The sequence below is a fragment of the Rhineura floridana genome, chromosome 11, assembly GCF_030035675.1.
Source record: "Rhineura floridana isolate rRhiFlo1 chromosome 11, rRhiFlo1.hap2, whole genome shotgun sequence".
Taxonomy (NCBI): Eukaryota; Metazoa; Chordata; class Lepidosauria; order Squamata; family Rhineuridae; genus Rhineura; species Rhineura floridana.
The window spans coordinates 10447276-10462520 of record NC_084490.1 but is presented as its reverse complement, the minus strand read 5'-3'; the positions used below and the strand labels follow the sequence as shown (position 1 = coordinate 10462520).

General features: G+C 39.7%; 1 protein-coding gene across 1 annotated transcript; it reads left to right on the top strand.

The window, feature by feature from the left end:
* Nucleotides 1-1470: 1470 nt before the first annotated feature.
* On the top strand, nucleotides 1471-14536 carry LOC133367321 (vomeronasal type-2 receptor 26-like). Its single transcript, XM_061591422.1, has 6 exons — nucleotides 1471-1690; nucleotides 2528-2703; nucleotides 8099-8938; nucleotides 11064-11288; nucleotides 13122-13248; nucleotides 13626-14536. The coding sequence occupies exons 1-6, from the start codon at nucleotides 1471-1473 to the stop codon at nucleotides 14534-14536; spliced, it is 2499 nt and encodes an 832-aa protein (XP_061447406.1).
* Nucleotides 14537-15245: the final 709 nt, after the last annotated feature.

Genomic DNA, 15245 nt, shown 5'->3' with positions numbered 1-15245 from the left:
TAGGACAGCTGGTATAGCACAGTGGGGAGAAGAGCCTGGCTGGGATTCCAGAGTCTGTGAGTTCAAATCCCTGCTCCTGTCTCCTGGGTGTAAGGCCCAGCTAAAGATCACCTCCACAGTGAGTGGCTCAGGGGTTATGTGCCCTGCCACCTGTGCAGCCGTGGGCAAGTTGCATAGTCCCAAGGAGCCCAGTTGCCCCCCACCTGGCAGTTGCGGACAAGGAAGGGGCTGGCTTGTGCAGCTATGGCAAGCTGAGCTGGCCCTATAAATTTCAACAGATTAGGAGAACTCTGACAGAAAAAAGTCCAAAAGGGGTATGGATTTTTTCTCTTTTTTATATTTTAAACTGTCAATTCTCTCTGACTGTTTTGTGTATTGCCATGAAAATGTAGAGGGTTGTTAAGCAAGTGTTTCTGAGTTGACGACTATACATTTTGTAAGGTTTTGTTTTAAAATGAGCGTATGGGAAGCATCAGAATGTCATGGGGGTATTTTCAATTTAACACTGCGGAATTAAAAAAAATACTGGCCATATTACACAGCTACTCTTGTGACTGTATAATTTAAAGCAGTATCATATCACTTTAAACAGTCATGGCTTCCCCACTCCCAAGAATCCTGGGAACTGCAGTTTGTTAAGGGAGCTGAGAGTTGTTAGGAGACCCCTATTCCCCTCACAGAGCTACAGAGCACCCTGGGAAGAGGGACTGATTATTCAACCACTCGGAGAATTATAGCTCTGGGGGGGGGATAGATAGGGGTCTCCAAATACTTTCACATCCCTTAACAAACTACAGATCCCAGGAATCTTTGGAGAAAGCCATGACTGTATAGAATACTGCTTTAAATGTATGGTGCAGATATGCCAGAACAGGTTCTGATCATACGGGCCAGGGAAAGCCTAGGCAAAATGCATAATGAGCTATAGATTGTTCCTGGCCTTTTTAACACTGAGGAAACCAGGTAGGAATAGAAAGGCTGGTTTTAAGTCCTGTACAGACAAAATAGAGACTGTGCATTCATGAAGTTGGAAATAGATGTATGTGTGTGTGTGTGTGTGTATTCCCTCTTTTCCCTGTGGTAGGCGTTCTTATTGCAGTGGCACATTCTTTCTTTCTCTACCTGATAAATGAGGTGTTATAAACATGTTTTCTTTTGCCATGTAACTGAGAACACACAACCCAGAGTAGGTGATTACCTCTCCTGTAATTATCAAATAAATCACAATTGCTTACACTTATCCTCGTCCCTGGGGATTTTATTGCTTACTACGAACTAAGACTGGATGATGCTATTAATATACCTAGGGCCATTCAAAGCTTGGTTATTGACACTCTAGTCATTATGCTGCACAGTCTGGGCTTTGCATGAGCTGAGTGAGCAGCCATTCCAGTGCGTTGTTGCTATGGGAGCTTTTCTACTGAGAGACACTGAAATGACAGTGTGTTCTCTAAAATGAAGTGTTTCCTGATGGTACTGTTTGTGGCTTTGGTATTAGTTTTGCTACCTCAGACTGTGTGCAATGTTTCTATTACTCAGTGTTCCATCAGGGACCCTATTCCTATTCTTCACAAATATTATCACTCAGGAGACCTCATCATTGCTGGCATTATATCTCAGGTGTATATATTCTCAAATACACCAAGCTTCAAAGAGCATCCATCTCATGCACCTTCTGATGATCATATGTAAGCAAGAACTATATGACACATTTGCAATGATTATGTTCCCATTTATATATCATCTTCATTGTAATCATCACCATCACGTTTTCTAGTATTACTTCTACCACCATTCATTCATTCATTCATTCATTCATTCATTTGGTAACATGAAGCTTCTACTACTATAAGATGTCATCTTTGTGTTCAACAACTAGGATAAGATATATTTGTAGCAAGGGGAAAGTTTTGAATTGTCTGGTCAGATCTCTGTCTCTGTCTCTCCCTCTCCCTCTCTAACTCACTTTTCAATGAAAGGTCTTGACCTATTAATGCAAAGCATAGAGTGATGGCTCCAAATGTACCTTGAAGGGAGCCCATCCATGGTCTGAGGGCCACAACAGAGAAGACCCTCTTATGTTCCACTGTCCCTTCAACCTCACAGGGAGGGAGGAATCACCTATTTGGAGTGAGCAACTATTTATTTATTCTTCATTTGCAAATCAGAAATATATTGTTTATCTGACAAAAAAGGTTTGTATTCAGTGCCAATCCCTTTCAGAGTAGACCCACTGAAAATTATAGGCATGACTAGCCTAGGTCATTCATTTCAGTGAGTCTACTCTGAGTAAAGCTTAACTGGATACAACCTGTACATATTATTTCTGTTTCATTCTAGTAGATGTTGTTTTCTGTGAGGGAGGTAGGGAAAGAGATACACTATTATGCATTATGAAGCTTTCATTGCAGGCTAATGACGCAGTTCTACCAGCACATCCTGGCCTTGGTATTTGCTGTCAGCCAAATCAATGAAAACTCTCAAATCTTGCCCAATGTCACCCTGGGCTTCCACATCTATGATGGCCATTTCAGTTCAAGTTCGATCTATCTTGCCTCAATGGAACTTCTCTCTAGACGGAGCAGACTCAACTCGAACTACAAGTGTGACATTGAGAACACTCCAGTAGCAGTCATTGGGGGACCCAACTCTCAACTGTGTTTCGATATGGCACCTGTACTGGATATCTACAAGATGCCACAAGTAAGATGTGTGAATGAAGCTTCAGGGATTAGGTAATCCCCCTCCTATATTTAGATATTCAAACACATTCCATTCTTTATGGTAGCTGAAGTGCCATAGCTCAGTGGTAGAGCACATGTTTTGCAAGCAGAAGGTCCCAGGTTCAACTCCTCCAGTGAGGGCTGGGAAAGACTTTTGTCTCAAACCCAGGTAGCCACTGCGAGTCACTGATAACAACACTGAGCTAGATGCACAAATTGGCTGTCTTGGTATAAAGCAAGTTCTGTTGTAATTCCTGTGAATAAATATGAAGTAGTTCAGCCTTGGCAACCTTCTTTGCTTGACTTTGCTTAATATAAATACTTCTGAATTTTTCAATTGTCTTCAAATTCTTTCAAGGTGCAGACTTAAAATTATGTGTAAGGAATTGTGCTATGAACCCCTGTTCTGCAACAAGTTATATCTGTTCTGAATTGGTGTTCTTGTAATTTCTCATCAAGTATGAGGTCAAGCAAAGGGCACAATTTGCATACAGGTTATTGCTCTGCATATCCCTAAAAGGGCAAATGCTTCTTAAAACATTTACACACAGACAGCAAAGGAGAAGGAATATCCTTGTAGGAAGAAGGGAGAAATTTGGAAAATAAGAAATCCAAGTGTAGAAATGGGGGTAGCAATAGTAATTCTGAGTTTAGAGTGCAGATGCAAAGAATGGCTTACTGTCACTTCATAACATTTAACAAACCTTTTTCAATCAGTACCCGGTCTTTGGAGGGTTTTTAAACTGAATTGCACCTCTTAACTAAAATGAGCTGCTGGAGGAATGATCGACTCACTCTGGAAAAATGTGTGTCTTTCTGCACATGTTCTACTGTTTGCTACAATAATGGTGGCTTCCAAGAGGTGGCAAAGAAGGCAGGCATTTTTATTATTAAGGTTGCAGACATTTTGCATTTCCCCAAATTCAAGTAACACCTAAGAACAGGGCTTTCTGTGAAAATCAAAATGATTGCAGCTCCAGATCTCTTCCCTTTAAACAAATTTCACCGCATCCTTGAAATATAGCTGGAACAAAACAGCTGAATTCGAGTGGGTGAAATGGCAGAGATGAGAATCCCAGGCCTGATGGCACTCAATGAGCTACTGGGGAAGAACAACGGACAAGTATGAGTAGTACTGTGACTAATGGCGCCACTGAGTTAAACCTGAATGGAAGCCCAGAGGCTGATGTGCACAGATATGAAAGGAGAGTCCAGAGATGTATGACATACACAATAGGAACATGGAATGTGAGAAGCATGAACCAGGGAAAATTCATAATTGTCAAGCAAGAAATAGAACGTATCAACATTGCAATACTTGCAATGAGTGAACTAAAATGGATGGGAATGGGACACTTTCAATCAGGCAACTACAAAATATGTTATGCAGGAAATGAGAAATAAAGAAGAAACGGGGTTGCTTTTATAGTGTGAAGTGATGTAGCAAAAACAATTAGGAGCTATAACGCAAGGTCTGAGCAAGTGATATCAATGAGATTTAATGGAAAACCTATTAACATAACCATCACCCAATGGCAAACACAAAAGAAGAGGAATTGGAGAGATTTTACACAGAAGTACAGAAAGAAATTGATCACACATGAAAACAAGATGTGCTGATAATCATGGGGGACTGGAATGCAAAAGTAGGGAACATAAGAGAACTAGAAATTGTGGGGAAATGGGGCTTAGGAGATAGAAATGAAGCAGGAGAAAGACTTATGGAATTCATTGTTTATTTATTTATTGTTTGATTTATATCCCACCCTTCCTCCCAGCAGGAGCCCAATTCTGAAGCCAATAATTTGTTCCTTGCAAACACATTTTTTGAGCAACCAAAAAGACAACTGTACACGTGGACATTACCAAATGGTCAATATAGGGATCAAATTGATTATATAATTGGTAGCAGAAGATGGAGAAGTTTCACACTTTCTGTGAAAACAAGACCAAGAGCAGACTGCAGTGTAGATCATGAACTGGTAATATCGAAAATCAGAGTAAAGCTAAAAAAGAACAACAAAGCAATCATAATGTCAACATACAATTTAAATAACATCCCAGAAGAATATAAAGATCAAATAAGGAACAGATTTGAGGCTTTAAACTTAGTTGATAGAGAACCAGAAGAAGTATGGACTGAAGTCAGAGATATTATCAAGAAATAATGCAAAAAGACAATATCTCTAGTTAAAAAGAAAGAACTCAATGGATGACTTACAAAACTCTTAAAATGGTTAAAGAGAGAAGGAAAGCAAAAGCAAAAGGAGTCAAAAACACGGTCAGAATCCTAAATGCAATAATACAGTGACTAGTATGTAGGGACACAGAAAACTATTACAATAGTTTTTGTAAAGAAATAAATGAGGAAATAAATGAGTTAGAACAAGAACCCTATACCAAAAGATTAGATAATAATAATAATAGTAATAATAATAATAATAATAATAATAAAAAATTTTATTTGTTAGTCATCTATCTGTCCGAATTAACGGACACTCTAGGCGACTTACAACAAACATAATAAAATACAGTATACAATCAAAAAAGGCACAAAGGTAATCTAAACATCAATTAATACATTATAAAAACTCATCCACCCCGAGGATTCTGTAGGCCTGCCTGAATAGCCAGGTCTTTAAGGCTCGGCGAAAACCCATCAGGGAGGAGGCATGTCGGAGATCGAAAGGAAGAGAATTCCAGAGAGTGGGGGCCACAACCGAGAATGCCCTGTCTCTGGTCCGCAGCAGCCTAGCTGTTTTGACTGGTGGGACCGAGAGAAGGTCCTGTGTGGCTGATCTTGTCAGGCGGCATAATTGGTGATGCTGGAGGCATTCCTTCAGATAAACTGGGCCGAAACCATATAGGGTTTTAAAGGTCAAGACCAACACCTTGAATTGGGCCCGGTAAACAACTGAAATGAAAGGGAAATTTAAACCAAGAGTGGGGATGTTGAATAATCAACAGGGGAACGCACTGACTGACCAAGATAAAATAAAAGGAAGATGGAAGCAATAGACTGAAGAACTCTATAAAAGACATGCAAGGATGGCAGATTCATTCAAGGAAGAACCATATGATGAACAAGAAATTTTAGAATGTGAGGTGAAAGCTGCTCTTAAAATACTTGGAAGAAACAAATCACCAGGAACAGATGGCATACCAATAGAGTTGCTACAAGCTACTGAGACTGAATCTTCCCAAATTTTGACAAAAAAAATTGTCAACAAATATGGAAAATAAAACAATGGCCCACAGACTGGAAGTGTTCAATATACATATCAATACCAAAGAAAGAGGATGCCAGGAAATATGGTAATTATCAAACTATTGCCTTACTATCCCATGCAATAAAGTATGCTCAAGATTCTACAACAAAGGCTCTTACCATATATGAAGCAAGAAATGCCAGACATCCAAGCTGGATTTAGAAAGGGAAGAGGCACCAGAGATCATATCACAAACATACATTGGATAATGGAACGGACCAAGAAATTTCAGAAGAAAATCATCCTGTGCTTTATGGATTACAGCAAAGCCTTTGATTGTGTAGATCATGAGAAACTATGGAATGCTTTAAAAGAAATGGGGGCGCCACAGCATCTGATTGTCCTGATGCACAACCTATACTCTGGATAAGAGGCTACTGTAAGGACAGATATGGAGAAACCGATTGGTTCTCCATCAGAAAGGGTGTGAGACAGGGCTGTATTTTATCACCCTATTTTATTTATCTATTTATTATTTGATTTATATCCCACTCTTCTCAGCAGGAGCCCAAGGCGTCAAACAAAAGCACTAACAAACTTTAAAACATCATAAAAACAGACTTTAAAATACATTATTTATTTATTTATTTATTCAATATGTTAGACGCTCATCTGGCTGGTTACCCAGCCACTCTGGGTACAATACAGCATATAAATAATAATAATAATAAATAGCCGCTACTATAAATAGTAGCTACTCACTCCCTCAACCAGGGGTGGTCAGTCACTTTTACTGTCCTCCCTGTCAGAATATGCTCCCAGGAGGCTGAGGGAAGAGGCGCCCGCCTTCGAGCGGGAAGCCAGAGAGGTATCCACAGAGGTCTTGTCTGCACTCCTGGCACCTGGGCCCGGCGGCATGTTCCAACTGCCCACCCCATTAAAACAAAACCTCTTTAAAAACATTTTGAAAAAGCTTTCAAAACATCTTCCAAAAATAAAGCAAGATTAAAAAATATTTTAAAAAAGGTTTAAAAACTTATTAAAAAAGGAATTCCAACACACACGCAGACTGGGATTTGTTTAATCTGTACGCAGAAGATATCATACAGAAAGCGGGATTGGACCAAGATGAAGGAGGTGTGAAAATTGGAGGGAGAAATATCGATAATTTAAAATTTGCAGACGATACCATACTAGTAGCAGAAACCAGTAATGGTGTGAAAAGAATGCTGATGAAAGTTAAAAAGGAAAGCACAAAAGCAGGACTACAGTAATGACAACAGAAAATTTATGTAACTTTAAAGTTGACAACAATGACACTGAACTTGTCAAGGATTATCAATACCTTGGCACAGTCCTTAACCAAAATTGAGACAATAGTCAACAAATGAGAAGAAGGCTAGGACTAGCGAGGGCACCTAGAAGAGAACTAGAAGAGGTCCTCAAATGCAAAGATGTACAACTGAACACTAAATGCAGGATCATTCAGACTATGGTATTCCCGATCTCTATGTATGGCTGTGAAAGTTGGACAGTGAAAAAAGCAGATAAGAGAAAAATCAACCAGAACAGTTCTCAGATGGGATGGAACTAAGTCAATTTCACCCCATTCCCAGGATAATTTTTAATGGAAAATCCTTAAAAAAAATAGGAAAACCCCTCCCCCCTAAAAAATCAGCTTAAAAACTGTGTATCCAGTCACCCACAGCCTGAATAGTCAGTGTGCAGGGTTTCTTTTTGTGGGGTGCTCCCAATGTGGGACTTTTTTTATACAGCTCTCCCTGCAGGTGACAGAACATCTTCAAGTCCCATAATTCCAAGGAAGACTAGCTCTATGTGTGCATGATGGCTAGGAGCACTAAATAGTATCCACTTAGGCTGGAGCAGTTTTAAAGATATTTTTGAGAGGTGAGTGGAATGGATGTAGCGCTTAACCTTTAGGCCATCTAGTAAATAACATGTGCTGGAATTTAGATTCTGAAGTGGATCAATTGATCCAGTATGGGTCATCATCCAGCAAGTCTGGGTCATGTGAGTCCACTCTGGAATCTGAATAGGGTGGATTTCTCAAAGTTTGATCACTAATTGGAAAACAAATTGAAACCTGGATTTGAGTTTGATATCTGCATTTGGTATAACTTGCACTCTTTACATTATTGTCTTAAGCTCATCTATGGCACTTTCCCAGTAATCTCCAGTGTTTTCTTCCACTGGATGTTCCCAGATGTGGCTCACCAACATAATGGGATTCTTCAGTTACTGCTGCATTTCAGGTGGTTGTGGATTGGGTTGATTACTCAACGTAATGAGAACTTCGAACAAAATATTATTTCCATGTTTTCCTGGAAAGGAATTTGCCTTGATTTTATTGAAAGATTCCCAAAGCTGACCTTTTCTAATGAGTTCAATAAAATGGTGGAGGAAGGTTTTCAAACAATCATCACTGTTATGGGAAGTACTGCCAATGCTGTGATTGTACATGGTGAAATTAATAGCATTATGGTGATGAGAATGCTACCGCAGGTTGCAGATATTGAGGACATACCAATGCATAGCAAAACAAAAGTCTGGATTATGACAGCCCAGATGGACTTCACATCATTTCCCTTTCAAAGAGGCTGGGACATGACTTTCCTCCATGGTGCTCTATCCTTTGCAATCCCTTCAAAGAATCTTCCAGGATTCCAGAAATTTCTCCAGATGAGAAACCCAATCACAGAAAAGGAAGATGGCTTTATCAGTGTCTTCTGGGAAGAGGCATTTAACTGTTCTTTCCCCAGTCCTTCTTTAGAGACAAAATACAAGGAATTTTGCACTGGGGAAGAGAAGCTTGAGACCCTTCCTGAGATGGTATTTGAAATGAGCATGACTGCCCACAGTTACAGTGTATACAATGCAGTCTATGCAATGGCGCATGCTCTGCATGCTCTGCATTCCTCCAGTTTCAAAGAAAGAACAATGGTGAATGAAGAGAAATGGGAACTTCTGAACCTACAGTCATGGAAGGTAATGCCTGCATCAGATCAGTGCAAAAGAGCTTACTATTTCTATGGGTGCAACAACAGGCATAAGTAGATTTATGCTGGAGTTTTGATATCTAAGTCTGTCATATCTTCTGTTTTGCAGACAATCCATTGGCTTCTCCTTCCATGACCATATAATGCCTATTCAAACATAGAGCACAGATAGGTGGAATGAGATGGGTTTCTGTATAAATACTAGGGAAATATATGAAAAAAGAGTTCAAGTTGATATTTATTTCAAAGCCTTGGGTAGCAGATCACTTTTGCTCAAAGCCACTGAAAAGCATTTTGCTTCAGTCCATATCCAAAGTGGAGCCTCATTTGGGTTTGTTTTCCAAATGTTCATATGATTATCTTACTCTATAATGGGGATGTTTATCATATTCAGGCTAGACTCACTGAAATCAAGGGAATGCAGTAACTTGTCTTTTGATTTCAGTGGGTCTATTCTACAAATTTTTGAATATCAGTATATATTTACATTCATATTCAAGGGACATCATTGGGTGAAATGCCATGTCTGAGCATTTCAGAAACAGGGCAGATCTTTTGAGCAAGGAGGACATTTTTTTCAAGGGAACCGATTCTATCCCTGTGGTTTATTATGAGCATCTTGCTATTTTTCACAATAAACTTGTTGGTTTTTAGAGTTGTGTACTGTATATTTAATGTTTAACAGATATTAAGCACCATGGAATCTTAATGAATGAGCAGCAGTTCTTAAAATGGGACATATAAAGCACATAAATACATACTGTATATAATTTCTTTTCTTGTGTGTATTGTATGATTGCATTACATTCACTGTACTATTACTATTACTATTACTGTGATGATGATGATGATGATGATGATGATTGCATTTATATACCGCCCCATAGCCGAAGCTCTCTGGGCGGTTTACAACAATTAAAACATTAAAAACAAATATACACATTTTTAAAAAAACATTTTTAAAAAGCAATTTAAAAACAATTTAAAAAAAATGTTGGAGCAGTGCTTAGTGTAATAAGCCATAAACCCCTACCTGATGAAAAGCCATCAAAGCACCCAGCTGGTTCAGGGAAAGAGGATGTGTATTAAATTCATTGTTTTGTCTTAAGAGCAAGGTGTGCAATTGTGAATTAAAAATAAAACTGTTCCTGCTTGTAAATGCCTAACAGCACCCTCTATTCAGTCACAGAGTAGGCGCTGGTCCTTCCCACTCCTTGTTTGAAAACAAAGACACCCAACTCATGACTGTGACTTTAAGCAGTCAGAAAGAAAGCAGATGTTCCAGAGGTGGCAAGATCAATTTGCTCCTTCCCCAAACAACTGCAACAGTCTGGCAGTCTTGAGCTCCCTGTTTTAGTAGTTCTTTTAGTAGTCTGTTTTAGTAGTCTGTTTTAGTAGTTCTTGCACTCGGGTCCTGCTTGCGGGCTTCCCCCAGGCACCTGGTTGGCCACTGTGAGAACAGGATGCTGGACTAGATGGGCCACTGGCCTGAATCAGCAGGCTCTTCTTATGTTCTTATGTTCTTATGTAGTTGCCAGCATACACTATTTTTAGCTGAAAGGGGGTGATCTGCCTTCGGTACTAGCAGCTAGGAAGAAATAGTTTGGGCAGAATTTGGAACTTTAGTTAGTGTGAGCCATTCATTGAACAGAGGCATTTAGGTGATGCCAGACATCATCCAGTTAGTGACGGTTCTCTGCCCATCCTTCAATTTTTTTTTTGAGATTTAAGTTCAGTTCTCCACATTTCTACAACAGTGGAATATTTCAAAAATGGAGCCTGGGGTGGTGGTGAGCCAGGTTCTGCTGGATCCTGAGTCAGTCTCATATAGAATAATGGTTGCCATTGGAAACAGTCTTCCTACCCACACTTTCCATGGTTGAAAGTGGTCAGGCTGTGGATTTGGCAGTGACTCCAGGGCTTCAAAGAGCTCTGGCAGCAACTGAGGGGAATTGGGATTGCTCTGCTTATAATTACATGTAAATATAATTTCTATATTTTACTCCTCTTAAAGTTATACTCCATAAATAATTTAAAGGAGCTCAGCTGAAACACATCCTGTTGTAGATATGTACCTATTGTGTACCCTGAAATATTCCTTTCCTTGAGTTAAGCTCCACCTATTTCTCAGAAATGCCTCATTTAACAATGGTGCCGAAGAGCTGTCTTTTGATGAAAATGGGGAATTAGCATCTGGATTTGACATTATCAACTGGGTCATATTCCCAAATGAGTCCTTTCTTCGGAAAAAAGTTGGGAGACTAAACCTGAAGGTCCCCCTAGACAAGAGCCTCTCTCTTCAGGATGATGCCATTGTGTGGCCCAGAAGATTCAACCAGGTAAGGTCTACGCCTATGTCTAGGTTATTCAGGTATTTCCTCAGTCTTCAGAAATAGGTTGTTTTTATTTAGTTTTTTTTAACATTGCCTTTCAGTAAAATTATGCACAGTGTTAAGAAAGTGGATACGGATTTTTTCTCTCTCCCTCTCTCATAACACTAGAACGTGGGGATATCCAGTGAAGCTAAATGTTAAAAGATTCAGGACAGAAGAACTTCTTCACACAGCACCTAGTTAAACTATGGAATTCACTAAGAGGCAGGGATGGCCTCCAATTTGGGCACCTTTAAAAGAGAATTACATAAATTCATTGAGGAAAAGTCTACCAATGGCTACTAACCATGGAGTCTAAGGTCTATCTCCAGTGTCAGAAAAAGTATGCTTCTGAATACCAGTTGCTCAGAATCTATGTGAGGGGGATGCTGTTGAGCTCAGGACCTTTCTCCACGCTTCCATAAGCATCAGATTGGTCACTGTGAGAAAAGGAAGCTCATTGGCCTGATCCAGCAGACTCTTATGTTCCTATATTAATCAACTCAAGTATAGCAGAATTTCTCCTTTGAAGTTCCATTAGGTGATAATTATTATTTTGATATCCTACTCACCATACACTGGTGGTGGTGCAGGTGTATGATATACATTGTCACAAATCTTCTTGTGGTATTCACACCCCCATTCCTTATCATTTTCTACATATTTTGGTCCATTATTGGGTAACAGTCATGTTTAGTATTGTCCTGCAGTGAACTAATGTAGTGGACCAGATGCTACTGAATGTCATCTGATAGAGGCCACTATCCTGGAAGTGTGAGCATATCATTTGTGATTGCCAAAAGCCAATTTTGGGTTCATATTCCAGTACATTATTCTCGTCTATATATTTTGGCTGTTAGTGATGCAAGGATGTCTTGGACAGTGTCCTGTGCCCAGATGAAACATTGGCTAGATGTAATGCAATGCCATCTCATAAAACACAGTGGATGTATCACTTGTGGCGGCCTAAAGAAATGTTCTTCAACCTTGGGCTGCCAAATGTTGTTAAGCTACAACTCTCATCATCCTCAGTCAGCTTAACCAAAGGTTAGGGTGATGGGAGTTGTATTCCAACAATATCTGGGGACCCAAGGTTGAAGAACACTAGCCTGAATCATATTTTGGGGTGTATATACCCACTTAACTAGTCCTATCTATACATTTTATCTATTAATGACATCATTATTAATCTTATTATTAAATATATTGCATTATTATACTGAAATAACCAAACATATACTATATGTTGTAATTTTGGATGTATGTGTCACGGTTCATGAGACAGATGCTACAGGAGGATAGGCAGTAGCCATTTTGGAAAATGGCTTCAATAAACTCATGCCAATCTCCTCATGATGTCCTATTCTATGCCATGTCTTCTGTGTCATCCAAGTAAAGTGGAACTTGCTGTCAGGAATGGCTGCTCTATGAATGTCTGAACAGTATTATTACCTGCCACACAACCGCTGAATATGTTTTAAATTTATAAAACAGTGGACTAAGGTTCATCACACCAGAAATATATGATTCCTCTATGGCAACGGTATGGAAGAACTTTAATGGTTGTCAAGGACTTTATCAATGGGCCAAGAGCACACTCTCTGTGGTTAATCTTAAGATCTTATATCTTAGGCCAGTTTCAAATCTTTGAGACCGCAACTAGTCTTGTAGGTGGTTGCATAAAAAGTGCTTTCTGAAAATAATGTCATCATTCCACAATAAAGTGATAATTTTCATATTTGTAGATGGGTCAGTGAGATGCAGATTTGCAAATTCTTATTCTTATTAATTTGTGAATAGGTACGGCCTGTTTCTATCTGTAATGAGAATTGCCATTTAGGTTATAGTCGGACCAAGAAAGAAGGGAAACCATTTTGCTGCTATGATTGCCTCCCATGTCCAGAAGGGAAGATTTCCAACCAGAAAGGTAGTATATATTATTTATAAACCATATAATGATCCAATAGGTGCATAGTCAAAACACATATTCTTAATGTTGAAATATGTATCACATTATTTGACCAATAAGAGGATCTATCTGTCTATCTATCTTCAGTGTGTGTGTGTGTGTGTGTGTGTGTGTGTGTGGACCAACATATTCTGGAGGTAGTGGTAAACTTCTTAGTGAGAAAAGAATATTTTCTCCAGGGAGACAAAACTTCTTTATTGGTGGAGATTTTTTCTTCTTTATATTGCAAACAAAGTCTGAATTGTGCTTAGTTGATATCTGAATAAGGCTTCTATTTGGCTCCAGGCACAATGCACAGGGTTTCCATGTCAGTGAGCCCATCTTTTTTTTTTCAGACATGGATGAGTGTTTTGAATGCCCTGGAGATCAGTATCCAAACAACAACCATGATGGGTGTATTCAAAAAGTTGTAACCTTTTTGTCTTATGAAGAACCTTTGGGAATCCTTTTGGCTACTGCAGCTCTATCCTTTTCAGTAATCACAGCCTCGGTGTTTGGAATCTTCATTAAGCACAAGGAAACTCCCATAGTCAAAGCCAATAACCGGAACCTCACCTACACGCTCCTCATCTCCCTCCTGTTTTCCTTCCTTTGTGCTTTGCTATTTATTGGCCAGCCGGAGATAGTCACATGCCTCCTTCGTCAAACTGCCTTTGGTATGATCTTCTCAGTGGCAGTCTCTTGCATACTGGCCAAAACCACGATTGTGGTTCTCGCTTTCATGGCGACCAAGCCAGGCTCCAGCATAAGGAGATGGGTGGGTAAGCGATTGTCCAACTCCATTGTTCTTTCATGCTCTCTTATTCAAGCCACAATTTGTATAGTGTGGCTGGCAATTTCTCCACCATTCCCAGACTTCGATATGCACTCAGTGACTGAAGAAATGATACTAGAATGCAACGAAGGTTCAACCATCATGTTTTATTGTGTCCTTGGATTTATGGGTCTCTTGGCCATCATCAGCTTCACTGTGGCTTTCCTAGCTAGGAAGTTGCCTGATAGTTTTAATGAAGCCAAATTTATCACCTTCAGCATGTTGCTTTTTTGCAGTGTGTGGCTGTCCTTTGTTCCCACCTACCTAAGTACGAAGGGGAAATACATGGTGGCAGTAGAGGTCTTCTCCATCTTGGCCTCCAGCTCTGGGCTACTGGTGTGCATCTTTTCCCCTAAATGCTATGTCATTTTGCTGAGGCCTGAGTTGAATAGCAGGGAACAGCTAATAAAAAGGGGGGGAAATCAAGTGTAACTGGTCCAGATATATTAATCTGTCATTAAATCTCATTCAGTTGCTTCCCATTACTGTTTTCCACATCATTGTCTCAGGCAAGTATGGATTGTCAAAGATTTCCCCCTGCAGTCCTATTCTTCAGCAACCCAAGGGGGGGTCTTTGCTTCCGAGAACAGTCCCAATTTCCTTGGGCCACTGCTTCCCGGGCAAAACTCTCACCTTCCCAGGATTTGTTTATAGTAGAACTGCCACCACTCCTAGAATCATAGAATAGAATCATAGAATCATGGAAGGGACCTCATAGGCCATCGAGTCCAACCCCCTGCTCACAGCAGGAAATCCACAGCTAGCCCACACTCTGGGAACTCAGAGCACTAACTCAGATTCTAAAGCAGACCTATTGTTAAACTCTCTGCTCTAGAGCATTAACCTACATTAACCAACGGTAGTCAGTAGCGACAAGTGATCAAGGTTTGCATTTAGAGTCATAAGCGCCAAGCAGTACACAGCATTATTAAAGGGTAGTTTATTTAAAAGAAAAGAAAAGTACATACAAAAAGAGAGCAGCATATATTTCCTTTAAAGCTAATCACCCTCAACAGGGCTAAACAAGAGATGCATATGCATAACTGTGAGAGATTGAAGCAGACAAAAGAATATAACAAACCTTATCTAACCTAGCTATACTCACTTCACATTGAATGCCTGGTTCCCAAAGGCTTACCAG